At 32.0% G+C, this 22,380-nt stretch overlaps 1 protein-coding gene across 14 annotated transcripts in view; it reads left to right on the top strand.

The window, feature by feature from the left end:
* The window catches only part of LOC106061274 (phosphatidylinositol 4-phosphate 5-kinase type-1 alpha-like), a 90,133-nt gene extending 68,269 nt beyond the window's left edge, over positions 1-21,864 (top strand). For 5 of the 14 annotated variants that reach the window (XM_056017545.1, XM_056017557.1, XM_056017543.1 and 2 more), the window contains 7 exons: positions 1,032-1,161; positions 2,892-2,903; positions 4,448-4,665; positions 7,423-7,595; positions 8,421-8,585; positions 12,682-12,735; positions 17,348-21,864. In XM_056017545.1, coding sequence (XP_055873520.1) covers positions 1,032-1,161; positions 2,892-2,903; positions 4,448-4,665; positions 7,423-7,595; positions 8,421-8,585; positions 12,682-12,735; positions 17,348-17,359 — 764 coding nt within the window. In that variant the 3' untranslated portion in view covers positions 17,360-21,864. Of the gene's footprint in view, positions 1-1,031; positions 1,162-2,891; positions 2,904-4,447; positions 4,666-7,422; positions 7,596-8,420; positions 8,586-8,723; positions 8,740-10,656; positions 10,690-12,681; positions 12,736-13,152; positions 13,211-15,025; positions 15,069-17,347 lie in introns of those variants that run through there. The other 9 variants (XM_056017552.1, XM_056017548.1, XM_056017547.1 and 6 more) reach the window with 9 other exon arrangements.
* Positions 21,865-22,380: the final 516 nt, after the last annotated feature.

Genomic DNA, 22,380 nt, shown 5'->3' with positions numbered 1-22,380 from the left:
ATACAAAAGTAAAAAAACAAACTGTTGGTAACATCCTATCATATTGTGCTGCATAGGAGTTAACAGTAGACACTACTACTTTCTATCCCAGTAATAACTATCTATAGATATAGTGTATTTACGCTTCTTCCATTTTTATTTCTACCAGTGGTAGTGCTAGTTAGATAAGTTAGATCATTTCTACAGCATACTTACACATTTTTCTTATCTGTTGCTTATCTAAACTTCCACAAAGCTGGGGATTTTTTTTTCTATTCTCTGATTCTATCCATTGTATTGTTTCTTTGCTCAAATTTACAATAAAAATAAATAATCAATGGTTAATATTTGGTATCATAATAAATTATAATAATAAAATAAATAAATATATTCCTTATAAAATAAATATTAAAACTGTATTATTTGCCAAAATAAAAGATTATCAAACTAATATTTTTGCACAGTTATGAACCAAGACTGTTTCATATACTTATTGTTTTTTCTAATTAAAACTGATTGAGAAAATTAAATACAATAATAATGCCAAAAGACTTTCAACTATTAAGGAATAGTTTTCATTCATTTATAATAATGTTAATTTGGGTTAAAGTTTAGAATTGTTTAAAAAAAAAAAGGGGGGTTTACTTCAACAGAAAGGTGTAACAATTAAGTTTTCTTACCATGAAATTATTAGTAAAAATTACATATGAATTGATAATTTTTTAAAATGTCACTATACAGATGTATTAGAATGTGCCAATCACATTTCTAATAGTATTAACTGTGGGCCTGTATTTTTGTTTCTTTTATGGCATATCCAGAATGTTGAATTAACATTTTTGTTTTACTATTTAATGTATGCATGTACAAGCTAAAAGATTATGAATTAATTTCGATTTTTCCAAAAACAATTTTTTTTAATAACTCAAAAATATAATTTATCATTGTCTTTGATGGTTACATTTAATTTTGATTTCATTGATGTTATGAAATGTTAATTTACATGTCATTGAACTGGTTGACTCATCAATCCAATGTTTTGACCTTTGCAGGTACTGGTGCTGTTGGAGGCAAACCTGATCTACTACCAGACAACTCTCACATCCCATCAGGTCAGGCTAACCGCTCGCCCTCTCCGAGAATACAAGGCAATAACATCAACGGGAATTCCAGACAGAAAAAGTAAGTCCTTTTAGTTTTTCTCTGTCTGTCCATGTAGTCTACCAAGGCCTGCTCAGTCATAACATTTATATCAAGATTGCTATAGAAATGTAAATATTCATAAGGTAAAAAGAAAAATTGCATATGTAAATTATCATTGTCCAATTTTAGACCACATTGATTTTCTATGACCCATACATTTTTATTTTTGTTTAAACATCACATATAAAGAAGTAATATTTAACAGTTTGACATTTTTTTGTGTTATGATTAATTTTGGTTAAAATTACCAACAGTTTTTGTAAAGTTTTGATAAAAAAGACTTTTCCTATCTTGTACAGATTGAGAAGATTTGACTTTACCATTTTCTTTTTACTGAAGAGAGCAATTTTTTTTTTTTTTTTTTTTTTTTTTTACAATTTGTCTTGCAAATTTTTCATAGGCAAAACCTGTAACCTGTACGCTGATCTCAAAAACGTCTCAAATGATTTTCCTAGAAATTTGTCAGTATATGTATATCTTTAGGGGAAAAAATGACTAATTGGCAACTCAGGGAAAACTTTGAAAAATTCAATTTGGTCTGGAAGTCTAGACATTCTATATCTTGAACATGTATACATCAGCTGGTATTCCTGCATGTATTCATTGAAGAGTTAAAATAAACCAAAAGATCCTACACACCATCTCCTATGTCTGGAACTATCATAAGAATTTTATATGCTCTTGAGTAGATTTATACTTTTGTTTAACCAGGATTTTGTCATTAGTTATTAAGAGTAAAATAATTGTTTTTGAAAAAGTTATCATCTTCCTGAAGGAGGAATTGTCTTTTTAAAAAAAACTTTTAAAAAATGTTATTCTTGTATTTGTTTCAATACCGGTATGTACATTCAATACATACATACAATCTAGACATATTTTTTCAAGTAAAAGTCTCATTGGCAAACATAGAAGTTGAGTTACTGAACAATGTTTTAAGCCTTTTTTTTTTTTATGTGATTATTAAAAGACTCCCTTAAAACCTCCGTAGGTGCTGTGGCTGGGTGGTAAAGCGCTTGGCTTCTGAACCAGAGGTACCGGGTTCAAATCCTGGTGAAGACTGGGATTTTTTATTTTGGGATCTTTGGGCGCCCCTGAGCCCATCCAGCTCTAATGGGTACCTGACATTAGTTGGGGAGAAGTTAAGGCGGTTGGTCGTTGTGCTGGCCACATGATACGTTTATTAACCGTAGGTCACAGAAACAGATGACCTTTACATAATCTGCCCTATAGACCACAAGGTCTGAAAGGGGAATTTGATAAACCTGATTTAGAATCTAGTATGTTAACATAATTACTTGTGTGCCAATAAAATATGCATATCTGGGAATTGTAATAAACATCTTAGCCTTTCACCAGCCAATATACATCTGCTTTGTAAATTTCAATCATTGATTCGTGTGTTAATGGAACTTGTTGATTGACTTGTAGTCATTCTAAACAGAAGATAACTGTCAAGAAAATTTAATTTCTTTAAGAATTGTCAGACACTTGAAACTAATTGTAAATTACAACAGACATGTGTAATTCTGAATTAAAGTTGAATTGTTATCATGTTTTAAGTATGGGTTATTTGGTGTGTGCTTTTCAGTAGATGTCAATGTGTAATTTGTCAAATGTGCTTCTAGTGTGTACCAGTGTGTTCAGTATTTATTGTGTACATTTGTAGAATTGTATTTTATGGTTTTGTTCTTTATTTTCTGTGATTTCAGAACCTGGATACGGTCTGTGGTTTCTCTCTTTTTTTTTTTTTTTTTTTTTTTTTTTAGCCATGTTTGATTTTTAGTGGAACTCTTACCCCTTTGTTCTGATAATCGTGTGATGGCATGTCAATTTTTAGATCTCATTTTTTAATAAACTGGTCATAATAACATACCTCATTTATAATTTTCTCTATTAGTTTCGAAATAATAGTTACATACTTACTGCCTTTTGTGACTAATCTTTACAAAGTCAATTTTATTATTTTTATAAGCATAGCTCCGATTTCTCCTTTTACTTGGTTTAATTTCTCTTGTTTAGGATCCCACGGTGGTTATGTGAATTGTTGTCCAAAGAGTTGATATGTTGTCATGTTTCCTCCCGCTGAACTCTGTGTGTGACTCTAATTGATTTTACTCTTGTGCTTTTCACTGTGTTGTACTTACCAAATATTGAATGAGACATATTAACAAAAATTGTTTGTTGAATCATTTTTTGTTCCATGACTACTGTATGTAACTTGGGTGATGTGGATGTATGGGTAGAGGGATTTGTAAGGGGAAAATAGAATGGAAATTGTTTATAGTAGGATGAATGAGAAAGAAAGAGCGGGCATGAAAAACTTCACAAATTCTTACTATCGAATGACAGCAAATGACTGGCTTTGAAGCATAAGGTTGGTTCAGTCTAACACATTTACAATGGGATGTGTGACTGACTGGCATAAATTTCTTGGCTATCAGAAAGGATCAAGTTCGATTCTGGAGCTGTGTTTGTTGAACCCTCAATCACAGCACAGAAATCTTCTCCAAATAACCCTACCCCCCAGAGGTCCATAAAAGAAATTGGACCCTAGTGCACTGAGCATGGTATAGCATGAATGATGTGTTACGCAAAAATAATTTTTAAAAATAAATAAATAAAAGGCAAATTTCAAGCCTTTTAGTGATTGCAGTCAATATAAGTAATTAACATTTTTTTTTTTATATTTACTTACATATAGTTTATATCAATGTTATATTCATTATTGGTTTGTTTCTAAATATTATGCATTAGCTCCATTTTTTGCAATAACAAACATACATTTATATGCAAATAAAAAAAAAAGTTACAGTTTTTTTTATGATGTGCTATTCATCTTCCCAGCTAGTGTGAAAATATCTGAAGAGTAGAATTAGTTGTGTACTATATCATCTGAAGAGTAGAATTAGTTGTGTACTATATCATCTGAAGAGTAGAATTAGTTGTGTACTATTTGAAGAGTCAAATCATTTTGGATAAAAGATTAGCTGTGATTGCATTCAGTAATGTCCTATTAAAGATCTATGCTTAAAAATGAGTAATCAGTTATTAAATCCACAAACTTCAGAGATGAGGGGGGGGGGGGTTATGTACGTATTTTAGCAAGGACACTTTAGTGAGAAAAACATCAACTGAAAATATATTTATAGATAATAAGAATTTTGTATCTGTATGGAACTAAAATGAGTGATATTCTAATTTACTGTGATTCTCTTGAGAAGAAAATGTATCTAAATGTGTGTCCTAATTTGTTTCTTGTTTTCAGGTCTGAGGCGTTCAATTTGACGACTTATCCTAGTGAAGATGCTCTCTCTGCAGGCACAGCCTCCACTGCTTCCCTAAGAGGGCTTGGCAGCGGCTATGGCCAGAGGGGGCCCTCCCCACCGCTAAGTCTGTCTGAGTCGACCCCGACCCACACAGATTTCACAGAAGGCACGCCCAGTTTCACCAACTCTAGCCCCAGCTGTTGCAGTGATGTTATGGGTACTTGTAGCTTAGCACCACTAACATAGCACTGTCTCTTAGCACCACTAATCTTCCTTTTTATGTTTCTATCCTCTTCAGTACTCTTTGATAACTGGAGGTAGCTTATGAATTTTTCTCATCTTATTTGGTTTATTCTAAAAAGTAAATTACTATTGTTGAAACAACATATTTTAAATATAATCAGGCCTTTTCTTACCATTTCAAATTTCCCAATAGCTTTCTATTTATTTTGAGGCATTTTAGTTTTAAAATTATGTATATTTTTAATAAGTATACTTAACAAAACAATTCATTCAAGAAAAAAATTAATTTGAAAATTTAAATAAAAATATTATATGCCTCCATGTTTTTAACAACAAAAAAAAAAAAAGAAAAAATATTAGCAATAAAAGCTTTTTTTTTTTATTTAGGTGGTCTCTTAAATCATAATTTTTTTTATAAATCTCACCCCTTTCCTCTGTAGAGAGGGAGGGGTAACCTTTTAGACTAAGTTTTGATTCATTATGATTTTTCTCCCATGTTATTCAGTCTTTTGAGTAATGCATTGAATTTCTTTTCGGCATAATGTTTACATAAAATTGTTCAATCTTTCATTTTTTGGGGGGTTACTTTCAAGAGCAGCCATGGCATTACCCAAAATTGTTCTCAGAGATCTGTCCTTAAATTAGGTTCGTTCTGGTTCATCTCTTGTACAACCATGGAATCACTCAATTTTAACTTCTATTAAAACAATCATCTGTTTCTTTGGGCATGGACTAATAGTCTTTATAGGACTAACAATTCCTTTCTATCCACTGTCTTGTAAACAGATTTTTTAAAAATCTCTCAAACTTTTTTTTTTGTTACCTCTTCCAAGCATCTGATGATCTTTTTGTTTTAAACTATAATCAAGCACTGCTGAAAGCAGATACTGCTGCCCTTACTGTTGTCCCCATCACTGTGTCTCTAGCCACTGCTGCAGATGAATCACTTTGCTACATGTCTGCTCAGAAAACTTCTGTTTCCAAATACTCACCACCCCCCCGAAGCTGTCACACCTCCCTCACAGCCTGTTGTTTTCCTCTCTTCAGCCACACAGGCTTTATCAGCCACCACCACACTGGACACCATCACCACTGCCACCTGCACCATTTCTGCTTTGGGTGATTACTGCTATTTGCCTCCCTTTTTTTGTCCATCTTTATTAGCATTTTGTTTGTAAATATATTTCTTTTCCCATTTGTTAAGTAATTGTAGTGATTTGTCCAGATTTTTTTCTCTCTCTTGTTTTAAAGTAAATTTTTTTTTCATGCTAATGGATTACAAACAAACAAAAAATGTCTTCTCCATAAGATGTTATATCATATGTTAAGACTGTTTGAATATTTATTTGATGAGAAAATAGTTTATAAAACCTTTAAAATGTGAAATGAAAAAATCAGGACACTAGGATTCCATATCTATAGAAAATTAGATTTAAAAATTAGGATTTTTATTTTCAGGATAATTATGATTAAAGAATATATGACAACACACTGTGTGCTTCTAATTAATCACCACTTAATAGTTTATTTACTAAGCAATATTAGTTTGCTAAACAAATTTATAGCATTCAATCACTGTAAGTTCTGATTTAAAAATAATATTAGATGTGTGAAAATAAAACCAAGTTACGAGATTATAAATTGTGACAAATATGACCCTAATAGCGTGACAAATATTTGTTCTCAGTTTCAACAACTTTGTGTTCTATTCAATTAGATTTTAAATTTAGAACCATTTTATCCATTTTGGTAAAAATAATTATAATTTAATTTATTGAGTGCTTTAGCTGACATAATGTACTCTTAAGCCATAGTAAGAACATAACAGAGAGAAAAATGAGAGAGACAATGGCCAACTAATCTTTTTACCTTAAGTTGATTCCTTTTTTTTAAATACATCTTGGAAATTGACCCAGTAGCTTATTTTCATTCAGAAGGCAGATGTTATCCAATGTATTGTTGTCATGTTTAATATCTTATACATTTTATAATCCACGATGTTTGTCCATGCCTGTTGTTTTCTTCCCCTGCATCGTGTGTGGCTGTGGGCTAAAACAATTGCCTGTGCATTCTGTTGACCTTTGAATGGTCTTCGGTCAATACCACAACACACAGGCACACATTGTAAACTAAATGTTGTGTTTTTAGGGTGGGGAAAAAAAAAGAGTTTTGGAATTAGTGTTGTTGAGACTTGGCCTTGGTGGCATGATGGTGGTGTCTGTATGGTCTTAGTGTTGATATTGTTACCATAGCACCAGTCCTTACAAACTGACCATAAACTTTGTGTTCTTTTATAATTTATTTTTTTTTTACATATCTCTTTTTCTTTTTTTTTTAAAATTCTGATTAGCAGTATGGAAGCAAAAAAAAGAAAAAAATCTCTACTTTAGATATATATAAAAAAAAGAATTATGTATTTTTTTTAAAGTAATGCAAATTATTTAGAAAAAAATATTTTTTTGATTAATTATTTTCAATTTTTAATTTATCATTGCAAATTATCTGCAATTATTTGTTCCCATTTAATTACAAAATTGATGAGGCAGAACTACAGATTTACAAACAGATTGAGAACAAAGTTAAATGTTCTTAGTGTTCTATTTTGTTAAAAGTTAATTTACAAGTTTTTTCTGACAGAAACAAATTATGCAGATAATTGTTTGATATTATGCCATTGTTTTTAGAGAGTTAGAATTACACAAAATAATTGGTCTTTTTCTTTTTCATTCAGACATGGGAAGCACTAATCCACTTGATTCTGTTGGGTTGGACTCTCCTGCTCGCAGTCCTGATATGAGGGGGCTAGGTAAACGGCCAGTGCGAGGCGGTGCCATCTCACCATCACGCTCTCCGCTTCTTGGCTACACAGAGGCTGTTGTGGTGACAAGCATACAGGATCCACAGGTATTTGCGATCTATAGGGCTGATGATGTAAAAGTCATCTGTTTTTCTAGCCCACAGTTAATGAGGGTGTCATGCCAGGTACCCATTAGAGCTGGGTGGACTCAGAAGTGCCCAAAGATCATTAAATTAAAAATCCCAGTTGTCACCAGGATTTGAACCCAGGACATCGGTTCAGAAGACAAGCGCTTTACCGCTTTATACTTAAAATATTTCCCAATGTTACCTCCAGTGCTATTTCATTTTAATGGAGCAAATGTACTCAGTCGTACTCAGTAGAGAGTGTAGCAAGTGTAAGGCTCATAATAACCTTAAGGTAGGCAACTCAATAAAGTTAGACAGGGAAAATATATTTGGATTCACACAGACAATGTAGTTGTTAGGTTTACCTGTTAGTTGTTAGTTTTACCTGTCCATTCTGCCTATCCACTTTTAAATTCAACACTTTTCCCAGTGCTGCTCCTGGTCTACACTCCAGTTACCAGGTGGATAAAGGACACTCTTTTTTCTCTTTTTCTGTAAGATGAGACTCAGTTATTCCCTTCATGTTGCTTTGGGGAAAGAAGGCTTCTCTGTATCAACTGTGTGGTCTTATCCTGTTTTAAAAGGTGCACTATATTGTTTAGGGTGGCAGTGTGCTGGGCAGAGTCAATACACTTTATTATACTCTGTGTTGAAAGATTACCATTTAACTAGCTTAACCTGATTATGTAACTTTGTTTTTTATCTGGCCTTCACCCCTGTAATCTTAAACGTTTTTTCTGACACCATTATTAGTGCTATTAAGATAGATGTAGTCCCTTAATGAGTTTTGTTATTTCCTTCCAGTCTAGTCATACTGTGTCCTCTCAAGAGGTCAAATTTCAATATTCACAAACCAGCACTTCTCTGACGTCAGGAGGTGATGCCAGCGACTCTACAGGCACTACATCATCAGCCTCAACAGTTACTGCTTTGACTGTGACAGAATATTCTGCGGAAGTTTCAGAGACGGTAAGATACAATATAATCTTCCATTTTATTCTTTTGGTTAAATATTATTTTTTTGGGTGGTTTTCTAGTTTAGTTTTTTCTTGATGCCTTGATTTTTAATTTTTTTTTTATTTTAAAAATGTTATTTATTTAAATTAGGTGTATCCTAATATAGGTAAGTTATAATGGTTTCTAGGCGGCACTGTTTTAAACAAGACTTTTAGTCCCTTCTGATAAGCACACTAATAAATCAAGCCTGGTAGTTGGTTTCGTACAAAGAAAATAAGTTTTTAGCTGTAGAGGCTGAAGTAGCTCTTTTCTTATGCACAGGAAATACATTGACTGTCTCTATTGAATGTAATTGGGTTTACTTTTTGAGTACTCTGACATTAATAGTCAAGGCAAATCATGAAGAGAAATTTTTCATTTAAGTCTAGCAAAAAGAAAAATGACAGTATGTGTTTAGATACACTCTACTGAAGTAATTCATTCAATTAACCTTTTGAGTCCTGATTGTTATTTCTGTTCTGCTTTAAAAATTCATATAACCCGATACAACTTACATTAAGACCTATATTGAGGCACAGCTTACTTCTGGTAAACAAACTTGACTCAGCCTACTTTAGTCCTCCTTTTAGGCATAGCTTACCTCAGTTAAGTAAATTGACACAACTCTAGACATTACCTTAGATTAACAGCCACACTTCTTTGCGAGTTGCTTCAGAATGACATAGCTGCTGATCTCTTACTAAGGATGCAAGATACACATTTGAGGCCAACAAGAAAGCTTCACAGGATGGCAAAATATGTAGGTCACAGCTAGGTCTGCATACGTTGTTTAGGACTCTTATATACATCTCACATTTTAAGTCCCATATCTATCTTTGATTGATTGACGGAAACACCTTCCTCTAGATAAAACAGAACAACATACTTCCTTAGTTTGACACCAAACTTACTTTTGAGTAACAAAGCTCCGCCAAGTGATGACCTGATACAATTTAGTTTAGTTTAATGTGTCTGACTGTAAACTGCCAAAGGTGGAGAAATAATAATTTAAGAGAAAAAAAATGAGCAGATCAGGTGGAATAACCCAGGACTCCAAAGGTTCAATGTAAATTGATATCAATTTGTACCTTGTGGTTTCTAATTGATGTTCAAATGTGAATGTGTTAACAAAAGACTTGCCCAGGAAATCTACAAATAGAAATTCTAGCTGCTAATGATGCTATATGGATTAGATGTGTCAGCTAATTAGAGACTAATGCAAGCTAACAAAGTTAGGCAACTCTTTCTTCCCTCATTCTAATAATTTGGTGCTGATATTTACAATTATTTGCCTTGAAGGAAAGAATCATTGCTTAGTTAATTGCTAGGTTTTAAAATATGGCTTCCAATATTGTCCTCCATTTTAGAGCCAAATAGGGTGACATCTATGTCTTAGCTGCTTAGTCTCTAGAGTTCTTGTAACTTATTGAGACAAAAAACAAGTCACATTGTGAACATGGCTGAGGCAAATTGAAGTTTGTAACCATTTTAATCAAAATCAGACTGTTAAAAGATAAACATTTAACTATCTTTGATGTGCAATCTGCCTGGCATTTTAAAAAAATGTGTGTTTAAGATATCAACTTTGACGATTAAAATTCAGATAGCATTCAAACTATTGGAAGAATGTAGAGCTTGCTAACAAAAGTCTAAATGTGTAGTATCACCTGTTATTTGACAACTTATCAGAAAGTTGAACATATGATCTTTACCATAGCAGTCATATTTCTATTTCCATCATGAGATTCTCTAAATATAATTTATTTTCAATGGACCCCCCCCCCTTTTTCCCCTTTTTTTCCAAATCAAAATTCATAATTAAGAAAGAAAACTTTTTTTAATTTCAAAAAAAAGATTTCATAACTTGGACCTAACCTTTAAGGAATGAAAAAATAAATGGTTTATTTTTATTTTGTTTAGGCTCACTGTTCTTGTATTAAATGCTTACAATACTTCACCAACATAATGAGGGCCATAGATTTAACTTCCAGATTTATTTCACATTAACTCTTAGGTGTAACATCTCATATTGTATGTGTTTCAGATGCAATAATCTGGGTTTGAGGCTAGCTAATGGGTATTCAAAAATTCCTTTTATTTTTTTTATTTTTTTAAACTAATCAACAAACCACATTTTCTACATTTTATCTTTTCAACATTTTACACTTCTTGATCATTAAACAGAATCAAACTGATGAGTTGATTTTGTTCAGACTGCTGCTCTGTTGAAAAATTAATATCTTATTTTTTAATTATTTTTTTTAACGTACTGTTATGATTTTCAAAACAGGTACAGTTAATTAAGATTATTGTTTTAGACTGTGTTGGAGCCTCTCTAAGATGTGTGTCCTTTTTGGGATTTCTTTTCTTTTTTACCAAGCTTATATTAAGTCACTTCATCGGTCTGGTCAAAATCTTGTTCACGTTATATCTCCCACTTCCCGTTCTTGGATCAAGTTGAAACTTTGCACAATTATTCATTGTCAATGTCAAGTTATGAATCAACAAATAAAATTAATCAGTTAGTTAATTACATAGTGTTACTCATAAGGAATTAATTTTTTAATAAGGAAAATGCACTACGTCAGTGATGGCAGTATTGTAGAAAATTAGGTCATCAATTAAAATTTTAAACTAACAATAGACTTTCTATTTTTAAGCTCTTGAATAGCTCAGCAGCAAAAAACATTGGCCTTTCATTGTGGAGGCTTAAACATTTTTTTTTAACCTCCACTATATGGCATGGTTCTCTTGAAATAAAGGTCAATCAAAATTACCAATAAGTTGAGAAAATACATACACAGTCATATTCTAGTAGTGCTTTCGGATCGCACTCAAAAAGGTAAAGTCCACTGATAAACCAAAAGTTTTTTTTTCTTTTTGGACAACAAACCTTAATGGTATTGCAAGTATATACTTATATTTTGAATCATTAATAAATAACTTATGAGATCTCACTCAACATATTATTTTATATGTAACTTGTTTTTAATATTGTATCTATTTATAAAATGAGTTGTGGAATTGTTGGTCAAAGATTTCACTGAAAGTCATAGCATAGTCTATGACTAAAACAGCTCAAGTCTCCTTTCTCTTTATGTCACATCCTGACTAAACAGTCACTTTATTTGTTGACCAAAATGTCATTGGCTACTAACCTTATGTACACATTAATGTGATCTGGTTTATAGTAATAGTTTATAAAGGAAATCTTAACATAATCTGGCTAATAGTTAGTGATGTAAGCAGAAACACTTGTTAAGAATTGTCTGTTGTGCATTTTGTTGAAAGAATCAAGAGCTGATATAAAACTGTTTAAATTCTTTGTTGTTCTTGTTCCTAAAGTCTCCTGTTTTTATCGCCATGAAGTAGCGTGTTCTCTATTGGTCATGTTGTTTGGGTTTGTTTGCTCTCTGTGCATAAATGCCATACAGTTTTTTGGTTTGTTTGTTGTTTTTAATTCTGTTATGTTCTTTCTTGCTCGTATTCACCTTTCTAGTTGACTGTTATTGTGGCCCACATTTCCTCACACCAACACAGTTACTGCATTTAGTTTGTGCACTGGTTCTTAGCATTTGTTGTGTTTCAGTGCACTACAGTGTAAGAGAGCCCTAATGATTGGTAGTGGAGCCTTTGTCATTTAAGACATGCGCTTTTTCACATTGTCACCTAAAGGACAGTTAAGATTTACCTGTAATATAGTCAGTGGCAAATGGGAGTGTCTATGACCCAACTGCATGCACTCTTCACCAAAACTTGCCTCTTGATTCATTTGGTGATGCCCTTAATAAAAAATCAATCAGCTGCTAACAATGTGACTAGACCGCTACATTCACTCTGTTAAGCATCAGTGCCAATTTTTAAAATTAAATCAGATTATAATGTTGCAAAATAAGTGAAATTAACTTGAATATTATTTAACTATGGAATCTAAATTTGTAGTCAAATATTTCACGACTTTTGTTTTGTTAATATAGAAATGAGCAATGATGAAGAAAACAAACTTTTATTGGTAGCAATAAAAAATATTTGCATAAATGTTGTTGTTTTTTTTCGACTTTCAACCCAGAAACCCAGGAAAAACCTGAAAAACTTGCAGATTGTTAGAAAACCATTTAGAGTGGTATTTAAAATTTTTATTTATGAAATGCTAAAAATATATTTTATTTGCATTCTGGGGGTTGCATCATTTGCATAAGATGTATCACATATGCAAATAGCACAGTCCTTTTTTTATTTTTTTTATTTGTGTATTCACATTTGTTTTTGTTTTCACTTGTGACTGAAACATGTCCCATGTGGGATGTCACTTTCACTGCTGAGTCTCCTTACATTCAAGTATCAGTGATCTGTCAATGCCATCACTTGTCACTGCACTTACTCCCCCTGCACATGATATAGCTCACACTTGTTAGTGCTAAGTCTTCTTCCACACATGTATTAGTCCACGCCACTTGTACCCTACACACGCACACACACACACACTTGATGTAGCTTGCACCTTACCGTCCTCTCTGTCCACATTTTGTTTCTCGTAAAGGGTGAGAGAGATGGAGCCAGAGTAAAGCCAAGGGGAGACATTCTGATGTAGACTCAAGGTACACAACTCCTTGCCTCTTTGGTCACTGAGCTATATAAATCCCCAAAGTATTACGGTGCCAGGAGCCCTGAGTTCTGTGTTACATGTCTAGCTGTTTTAGAGAAGAAATAGATCCACCATTTTGAGGCAGAGCTTTAAAAATAATAACAATTAGGAATAGCAAGCAAAATAAATGAAAATTAACTTCATTTAGTTATGAGAGTTTGCATTGGTTCAACTCAAACTTTACACTATTTTAAAGTTGTCATTAATGCTTGTCCTGTGCATGACATTTTCTACCACTTGTCAATCATTAGACCTATCTTTTGTATCACAAGTAGCCTTTCGGAAACCTAATTTAAAATCACTGACTGTTTTTTAATGAGGTTAAAATGCTGGCTAGGATAAATGAAGATCTTGAGATAGAACTCCAATTGGACAGGAGAAAGTTGTATTTGTTAAAGCTCTATGCTGCAGCAAAATGGTTGATTTTCTTCCTTAAGTATTTAAGTAATCACTTTAACATGGCTCGGTGATGTTTGTTTGCTCCTAACAAGGAGGATTTCCTGTACACGCTTGTAGTGTCTATCATTTATCTCCCCATTCCATAGTTTAGGTTCTGGGTTTCTGTTTGCAAACATTCCCTCTTAAAAACAGATAAGTTAAAGCTGAAATTGAAAAGCAAATTATGAGATAAACAATTTAAAACAATTTTTTTTTTGCTGAAATATAGGCACAGAAAAAAAAAATCAATGCAATTTATAAGTTGAGTTTTTTGTTTTACTTGCTGTGAAGAAATGTTTCTGTAACTAAATTTTCATAAATTTTGATTTCAATGTGTGAATAAAAAATATCACTTTCATTATACAATTAAACATTCGCTATGGTGATTTAAATCCTAAAATAAAAATAGTTGACTTTTGGCATGTATGTTGTGTTGCTAATTTTTTTTTATAGCATGGATAATTCTGAAGAAAATTTTTTTTTATTAACAATTAACACCATTTAGCATTTAAAATGCTTTTGTCATAAATCGCTTGAAGTCTGTCTTTATTCTTAAACTTTTAATGTAACTTAATTCTTTGTTGCTTATAATTTTCCTTACTTCTCTTCTAATCTTTGGTATTTCTTAAATACTACAGTAATTTATAACATTTTAATATCAGTGATTTTAGCAGGTTAAGCATTGTATTAGACAAGAATTGTACTTGAAACAGTTTAAATTTAATGCAGTGGACACTGTTGTGAATAGGATAATAGACTAGAAAGTTTCTTTTTTAATTCTGTTTTCATTGACCTGGTGTCTACTGCCTGATTGAGCATGAAAGCTCTTTATGTGTTTTATATGTAACAATCTACATTCGACATAAGTAGCTAGACTACACTAACAACTTAATATTTTTGTAGCTTCATTTCTCTCAGTTCTTTAAATAGGCCTACCATACTTTTAGGCCCATGCCCCTCCTGTCAACTCACTAACCTCTACATTGTTCATAAGCTTATTCATTTGCTATGTCAACAACATAGATCCCTGAGTTTTTCAGTACATTACAATAACATTATTGGTCAGTCAAAACAAGCACAGTTACTAGCACCTTATCCTTTTGTTTTTTCCTTGTTTGAAATGAATGCATTTCAGATTTTGTCAAAGTGCAAATGGTTTTATCTTTATTAGTTTCTTGACTACTGATGTTCCTCTGAAAAAAAAAAGATTACATTCAACCTGTTTGAATGTGTTGACTAAATCATTTAGTCAAATTATAAGGCTAAAATATTGTTTTTCTTCCCATCTTCATGTACTGCCTGCCTCCCTCCTTTACTTCTCACTGAGCAGGATCAGGTTCCATTCCCATAACTGGTGGGAACAGTTGCTGAAAGTATGTTCTGCTCTGTGTGGTTTGTATCAGCACTGATTGTTGGCTGTGAGTTTGTTCTCACTGTCTGTTTGATGAGCCAACACTGGCCTTGCTTAAAATGTGGCCACTTACTCATGTCTTTCATTTTTGTCCTGCACCATTGGCTCTCATTATGATACTATTTTTATAAAACAAAAATTTTGGTTGAATTTCATATTAGAAAATTTGAAATTTTATGTAATGCCTTTATTTATTTTTTTTTTAAATAAGATATAGGGAGATATATATCACTCTTTTGACATAGAAAAAGCTTTTTAAACCTTTTTTTCATTGAATGCTTGCCATGTAGACTCCAATTGTGGTAGGAATGTTTTGCTTTTTGTTGTTCCTTCACATTGCTATTAAGTAATTTTTTTTTAGATAAACAAAATTTTAATGGTTTTATGAGACAGTTCTGTTTATGGAATATCTTCTAAATATAAGTATCTAATACTATAAAAGTTCTATTCCACAATTTTTTGAAGTTAGATTCATTCTTTTAAAAGTATTTAGTAGTATTGATAAATATTACATCATTTAATATGTTCTCAAAAGTTTTTAAGGAAATGTTCATTTTACCAAGGAATCTTTTATTTTAAATCTATATGAGTCTGTGCTTACAATAAAAAAAATTTTAAACAAATTTTTATTTTAAGATGCTGTGTTCTTCTAGTAAATATTTAAAAAATAGGTAAAAATAACCAGTATTAAAAAATATTAAAAAGAAAAAATAATGTTACTCTATGTATAAAAATAATTTAAATCAAAAGTAAATTAAGTCAAGTTCCCATTTCAGACCTTGTGATCTATGTGGCCGATGATGTAAAAGTCATCTGTTTCTGTGACCCACAGTTAATGAGTGTGTCATTTAGCCAGCTTAACAACCAACATTTACTTTTACCCAACTATTGTCAGGTACCCTAATAGATCTGGCTTCATAAAGATCCCAAAATTAAAAATCCAGCCTTCACCAGGATTCGAACCTGGGACCCAGCCAAGTGAAATTAGTTCAAAGACTTGAAACAATTTCTATTCTTCTCCCCCACCACCTCTTGTCTATGTCTCAAAACACAGTAGAAAAAAAAAACAGTGTTGCCCTGTCTTACCTTAGACTGTACAGTGTTGCCCTGTCTTACCTTAGACTGTACAGTGTTGCCCTGTCTTACCTTAGACTGTACAGTGTTGCCCTGTCTTACCTTAGACTGTACAGTGTTGCCCTGTCTTACCTTAGACTGTGGATTCACATTTTCTGTGGTTATGTATAACTCTACTTCGGAACAACAATAGTCGTGTTAATAAACATAATTGTCAGAAATTGTAACTAATTTCTTCTATTGTATTTTAGCATGCAGAAAATTGCTTTAACTGCATACTTTTGTATTTCTTTAGCAAAACTTAATATTTGTCCCCAACAGGATTGCTTATGCATGTTGACTCTTGACTCTATTTAACATGCATGAGTCAGATGTTTCATAACACAAGTTCACTACTTTGGGAATAATACACTTTACAAAATCTATTGGTGTGTCACCTTATTAATCTTAATGAATGCTGACATAGAGGACAATTAATCCATGACCTAGGAATATTTAAATACAACACACAAAATTGACATTAAAATACTAATGGCTTTGGTAATCTGCATGGATTTGTGTGCTTTCTTATGGTCTCACTTGCTCTTTCTCTCTCAATTTCATTCTCTCTCTTTAAATAGTGATGTCATTTAATTAATACTTTACTTTTAATGTTAACCAGTTACATTTTCAAGCATTCTTTAAATTAAACTATGTTAAGATTTTTTTTTTTCTAAAAGTAAAACTTTACAAATGCAGCTATTAGAATGAATTTTTCTTCCTTCTCTTAGTATTGTTAGTTTTCTAAAGACAAGTATAACAAGTGAAATTATGCATCAGAATGTTGGGATTGATCATTGGAATTAACATTAAAATCTAAACTACTTTTATATATACATATTTATATAACACATTTAAAACATTGTTAATGTAAATTGTTTCCTCCTCTAGTTTAATAAGTTTGTTTCATAAGTTTCTATGTTGCTTTGAAATGTAATACTGCCAGATTTGGGATTGAAAACATGTTTGCATGCTTTTCATGTGATGCATAGGTGAAATTTTATGAATAGTTCATATTTGATTGTTAATTTTGCACAATTACAACAACAAACAAAAAATAGCTTTGGGTCTAGAAACAAAATTAAATTTTGTGTGTAATTAATATTTTATAATGTTTTTTATTTCTAGACACATTTATGAGAGGAAGCAGCCTAACTGAAGATTCTGAGCTGTGATAGAAGAAGGGAAAAGGGAGAGAATCCAAACAGAAACAGTGAAGGGGAGATGACTGAAAACATTTGAACCCAGGTTGCCAGATGGAGGCCCAGTGACCCAGTCTACACTTTGTCTTCCCATCATTCCACACTAAACATTTGTTGTTGTTTTTTTTTCTGGAAATTTTTTAAAGTTTTTTTTTTTAACTACTTAGTGAAAAAAAAAAAGAAAAAAATTGTTCAGAATCCTCTGACATTGACAAGATTGTATGGACAATGTTTGCTGCGAGTTCTCCTGTACATGTTTCCAAATCTGAGGTCTTTGAACGTTCGAAGGTTCTGATCGGAAAAAGAATGGGGGGGGGGGAAGGGGATTGATATATTCTTTTGTTCATCCTATCATTATAATTATGTCTTGTGGACATGAAGCTATTTATGTAGGATATCCAAGCTGGTTGACCTTGACCTATGGAACAAGGTCACTAAACCAGCACCAGTGCAGGTCCCGTATTCCATCCTCTAGGTCAATATATACAAATATATATATATATATATATATCAACATAAACACCAATAAACTGAAGTGGTTTCTACATCAGTTTTTTTTTTTTTTAAATGGTTATACTTTTATTTATATAATATATTTTTGGTATTATTATAATTATCTTGCATTTATTACTATTGATTTTTTTAAATTCTTGTTCTGTTTTTGTTTTGTTGTTTTGTTTTTTCTGTTCTTTCTTTTGTTTTTCTATGTACAGCTCAAGAAATAAAAGAAACAAAAAAAAGGTAATAAACATTATTCTAAACATTTGTCTCTGTAATAAACTCTCATATTGTTAGTGAATCATTGTTTTATATATTCAAACAATTCACATGCATTCATCATCAGCCTCTGCCTTCTGGTGGTTTATATGAGCCATTGATCTTAAGGTTATTTATCCACTCAAGCAAGTTGTATGTCAGTGAAGGGAATATTCTTGTCTTAGATGCTGTATTTTGCCGTGCACAGAAGCTCTTTTTAAAATTATATTGCTATTATATTAAAGATCCACAACTAAGCTCTATGATTCTCTGGCATGGACATTATAATATGGCTGGAGTAGTCTCTGTAAGAACGATTTTAATTAGATGTAAGAATTTTAAGTCCTTATATTTATTTATTTATGTTAGTAGAAAATAAAGTTCCCCTTTCAGACCTTGTGATCTATAGGTTAGATGATGTTAACGCCATCTGTTTCTGTTGCTCATGGTTAATGAGGGTGTCATGTGGCCAGCACAAAGACCAACCACCTTTACTTTTTCTCATCTAATGTCAAGCCCCCATTATAGCTGGGTTAGGTGGACCAGAGTTTTACTGGGCCTTCAATATACAAGTTACATTTTACTTGGTCATTTAGGGCTGGGTTTTTTTATTTGCTGGTATGAATTTTTTAATCGAAAAAACATTGTTATTACTTTATGAAGGCTATTTTTGTAAGTGCATATGTGCTGTAACAAGGAATGATGATGTGTTTTGGCAAGCTGCAGTTTTTTAATATGTTGATGATGAATATGTGCATTTGCTACTGAGTGAGATAGTTTATCAGGCATTAAATGCTGAAAGCTGCTGAACTAAAATGTTTTGCAGATTACAATTAGTATTGGAACTGTGATTGGGACTTAGCTTATGCTCTCACCATAATCTGTGTATGGAGCCCTACTGTTAAAAATGGTTGTTTAGGTCAGTGGTGCCTTGCAAAGTGAAGTTAATTAAAGTGTTTCTATCTGGTCAAAAGTATTTGGTCATTACATGCACCTCCTCGATTCCACCCAGTTTTAGTGGGTGACTGGCATTATATATAACAGTGCTCATGGAGACTGATTTTTTTCGGTGATATAGTTCCAGTGGATTCCTTCATCTTTGTCGGTATTTACTTATAGAAGTCAGGTAGTAGCCAAAGTTTAGATATATGAGCATGATTGTTTGTGTTTATATTAGATCTATATCATTAATTAAAAAAAAAAAATCAAGAAGCCTAGCTCCAACTTGTAAGACAATTAAGTTTAATTTTTTCAAGTTCATGTATAGTAACTCTTGTTTTGAACAAAGGGAATATCAATTTGATCTGGTTAAAAGGTCATTAAATTGATTAATTAAAGATTGTGATCAAATAAATGTTCCTTAAGTTTCTGTTTATAAATTGTGCTTTTTTTTTTAGTTGTCCAAATTAATTACTCCAAATTAATTATTTTTGCATTTCTTTTGTAAACAATGAATTATTATTTTTTAAATTATGATTCTGAAAAACAAGACATTCTATGTTGACAATGTTAACTTAGAATCGCAAAATAAATGGCTTTATTATCCTAATATCTAAAAAAAAAATAAAAGCTTTTCTTTGAGTCCAAATATTATGGAAGAGTGAATTATTTGCTGAAAATAGGTGCAGAGTATGAAATGAAGTCTTAATTAGACATATGGCAGACAAAAGCTTTGTCTGTATTAGATATGGCAATAATATGCAGGCTGCAACTGAGTTTGTTTGGTCATGTAAAATACTGCACTCATCTTTAATCTTCAGAATGAATAAATTTCCTTATTATTCTTTTAATTCCTGTCATTCTTCATTGACAAACATTCTGTATATCTCAAACCTTAAAGTATTATAATGAGAGTTTCTAGAGAGTGTGTTTTATCAATCTGGGTAACAGACATATAATCAATGGTTTTCTTTGATTAAAGAGTATTTCACATGGCTTTGCAATTCTAGCTGTGGTCCACATATTTGTCACATCCAATAGAGACAAAACTTGCCTGCCAATGGTTGACTAAGTTCCTCTTTTCACCATCTATGCCTGTCTTCAGCAGTTTTGGGCTTAATAACAGCTTTTGGGCATAAGTTTGCCATTAGTACTAGTTTTGTAGAACTGAGGTTTAGGGAATGTAAGAAATGTCCCAAGCAATGAAAAATTTTCTAAAGTTAGATTACTTCCATACAAATGATGCATTGGCTAGACTATCCACTAATCACTACAAGATGGCAGCCTGAAAGATGATAGAATGGCTTATTAAAGCTGATTTAAGACCTTGATTTCTTTGCTTTCACAAACTATAGTCATCATCCTGTGTCCTGTATACTCTTGAAACAAAGACCCCTCATAAAATAAACATAAGGAGACAAAGTGTAGTGGATTCAGTTTGAAAGATTGTAAAAATAACGTTATGTTCCCTTGTCTAAACCAGTTGGAAAGATTCATTGTTTGAACTGAGCATATTAGTAAAAAGGATTGTAAGTCTTCATGACGTGTGTATTATAGAACAAATGAATCATGTTTCTTGGATTTCTATGATAGTTTTGACTCTGACATAATGGGTCAGACTTAAGCTTTTGTATAAATCTTTTTTCTTTTTATAAATATCAACATGTGTGTTTTGCTTTAAATGTTTCATTTCTTTTAGAACTGATACATTTTTTTATTTTTTTTTTTACCAGAGATGAACGTGTTTCAACATTCTAAAAAAAAAGGCATTTTGTGTACTTTGATGTCATTTATCATCTATGCTTTGTTAAACTTCAAACATGCCATTACTGTGATGGGATGATTGCAGTTTTGAGATCCAATGTTGTCTTCTGTCTGGCTTGTTGGGAATGCTGTACATTCTCATGATGACTAAACATCAAATTTTTCATTATCCATACATGCCAGTGCTGTTGTGTCTACTGTATTAGATATTTAGGTGCTACTCAGAGATTTGTTATATTAACTACTAGGCATGTTGATTGTTGACCAGGTGTTTTACATCTTGTACAGTTCTCTTCAATGTTTTGTTGTACATAGCATGAGACGTATTTGTAGTCTTGGTGTGATGTTTAGACAGCGGCTTGTATGCAACAATCAAATGTACTGTCTGATACATGTTATTTTAGTAAATCTTTGAAGGTTTGTCTTGTTTCCTTTCATGTGGTATACTAGTTTTTGTTTATTCCTTGGTATGCAATAGGATTAACTTTATTGTTTATTCTCAACCCAGCTTCAACACTATTCACATATCAGTGATGAAACCAGTCCCATTATCTTATAAATTTGGTCTGTGCAAGTTAAAATGTTTCAATTTTTTTTTTTTTAAGTTCTGGAACTAAAATAATCAACTAGTAAATTTGTAGGAAATAATTGTGTTTTTTTTAATTGAGAAAAACAAATTTGGTTGAAGATGTTGTAAATGTGACATTTGTTTCTGCTATGAAGTCATTTGATTTGCACATTCTACTAATTGACAAGCATTGTAACTGCACTGTTCTCAAATAATAGATTAAGAAGTATTGTTAAGAAAAGTGTGAATGTAACAAATATTTAGGTCCATATGTAGAGACAAGTTTGAAAGTGTGAATGACCAATGGAAATAGCTGACCCTGGTCTATGTTAATTGGATATTCAGCATTTGATTGCGCCATGTGCCCATTTCTTTTGATTTTCTCGTCAGTAATTTATTAAATTTGTTTTCATTCAGATTTGTTTCTTTTTTTTTTTTAAATTAAAATTGAAACTTCTTTTAAATGATTATTTAGTTCTCTTGTCTTGGTGCTCATTGACATGAGATTATTGGGTTCTCTTGTCTTGGTGCTCATTGACATGAGGTTGTAAAAATCAAAAATGTTTTATCTTTTCACTGATGTACATTTTGAAGATCATAGTGCTGAAATGCTTTAAGCATATTCAGGAGACTAGTAATGATAAATTCACAGGATAGTTTAAAGTGTTGCCAAACTAAAACTCTTACTTTAAAAATGACTGCCTTACTAACAAATGAGCCATGAGGTGTTTTAAGATCTTCAATTCAGTAACACAGCCGTCTTGAAATAATGTACAAATAGTATACAGCCACTAAAGACAAATATTAAGAATCAAGTGACATGTTAATTGTAATAAAGAGATAGATGACTGAAGATTCATTTAGCCCACTTCCAGGTCGTCAAAATAAGAGAATAGCTCTCTTTTAGTTGGCCTTGTAAAAATGACCAATAT

This window comes from Biomphalaria glabrata, chromosome 18 (assembly GCF_947242115.1).
Source record: "Biomphalaria glabrata chromosome 18, xgBioGlab47.1, whole genome shotgun sequence".
Taxonomy (NCBI): Eukaryota; Metazoa; Mollusca; class Gastropoda; family Planorbidae; genus Biomphalaria; species Biomphalaria glabrata.
The sequence above is the reverse complement of the archived record's forward strand: the minus strand, read 5'-3'. Positions and strand labels throughout refer to the sequence as shown.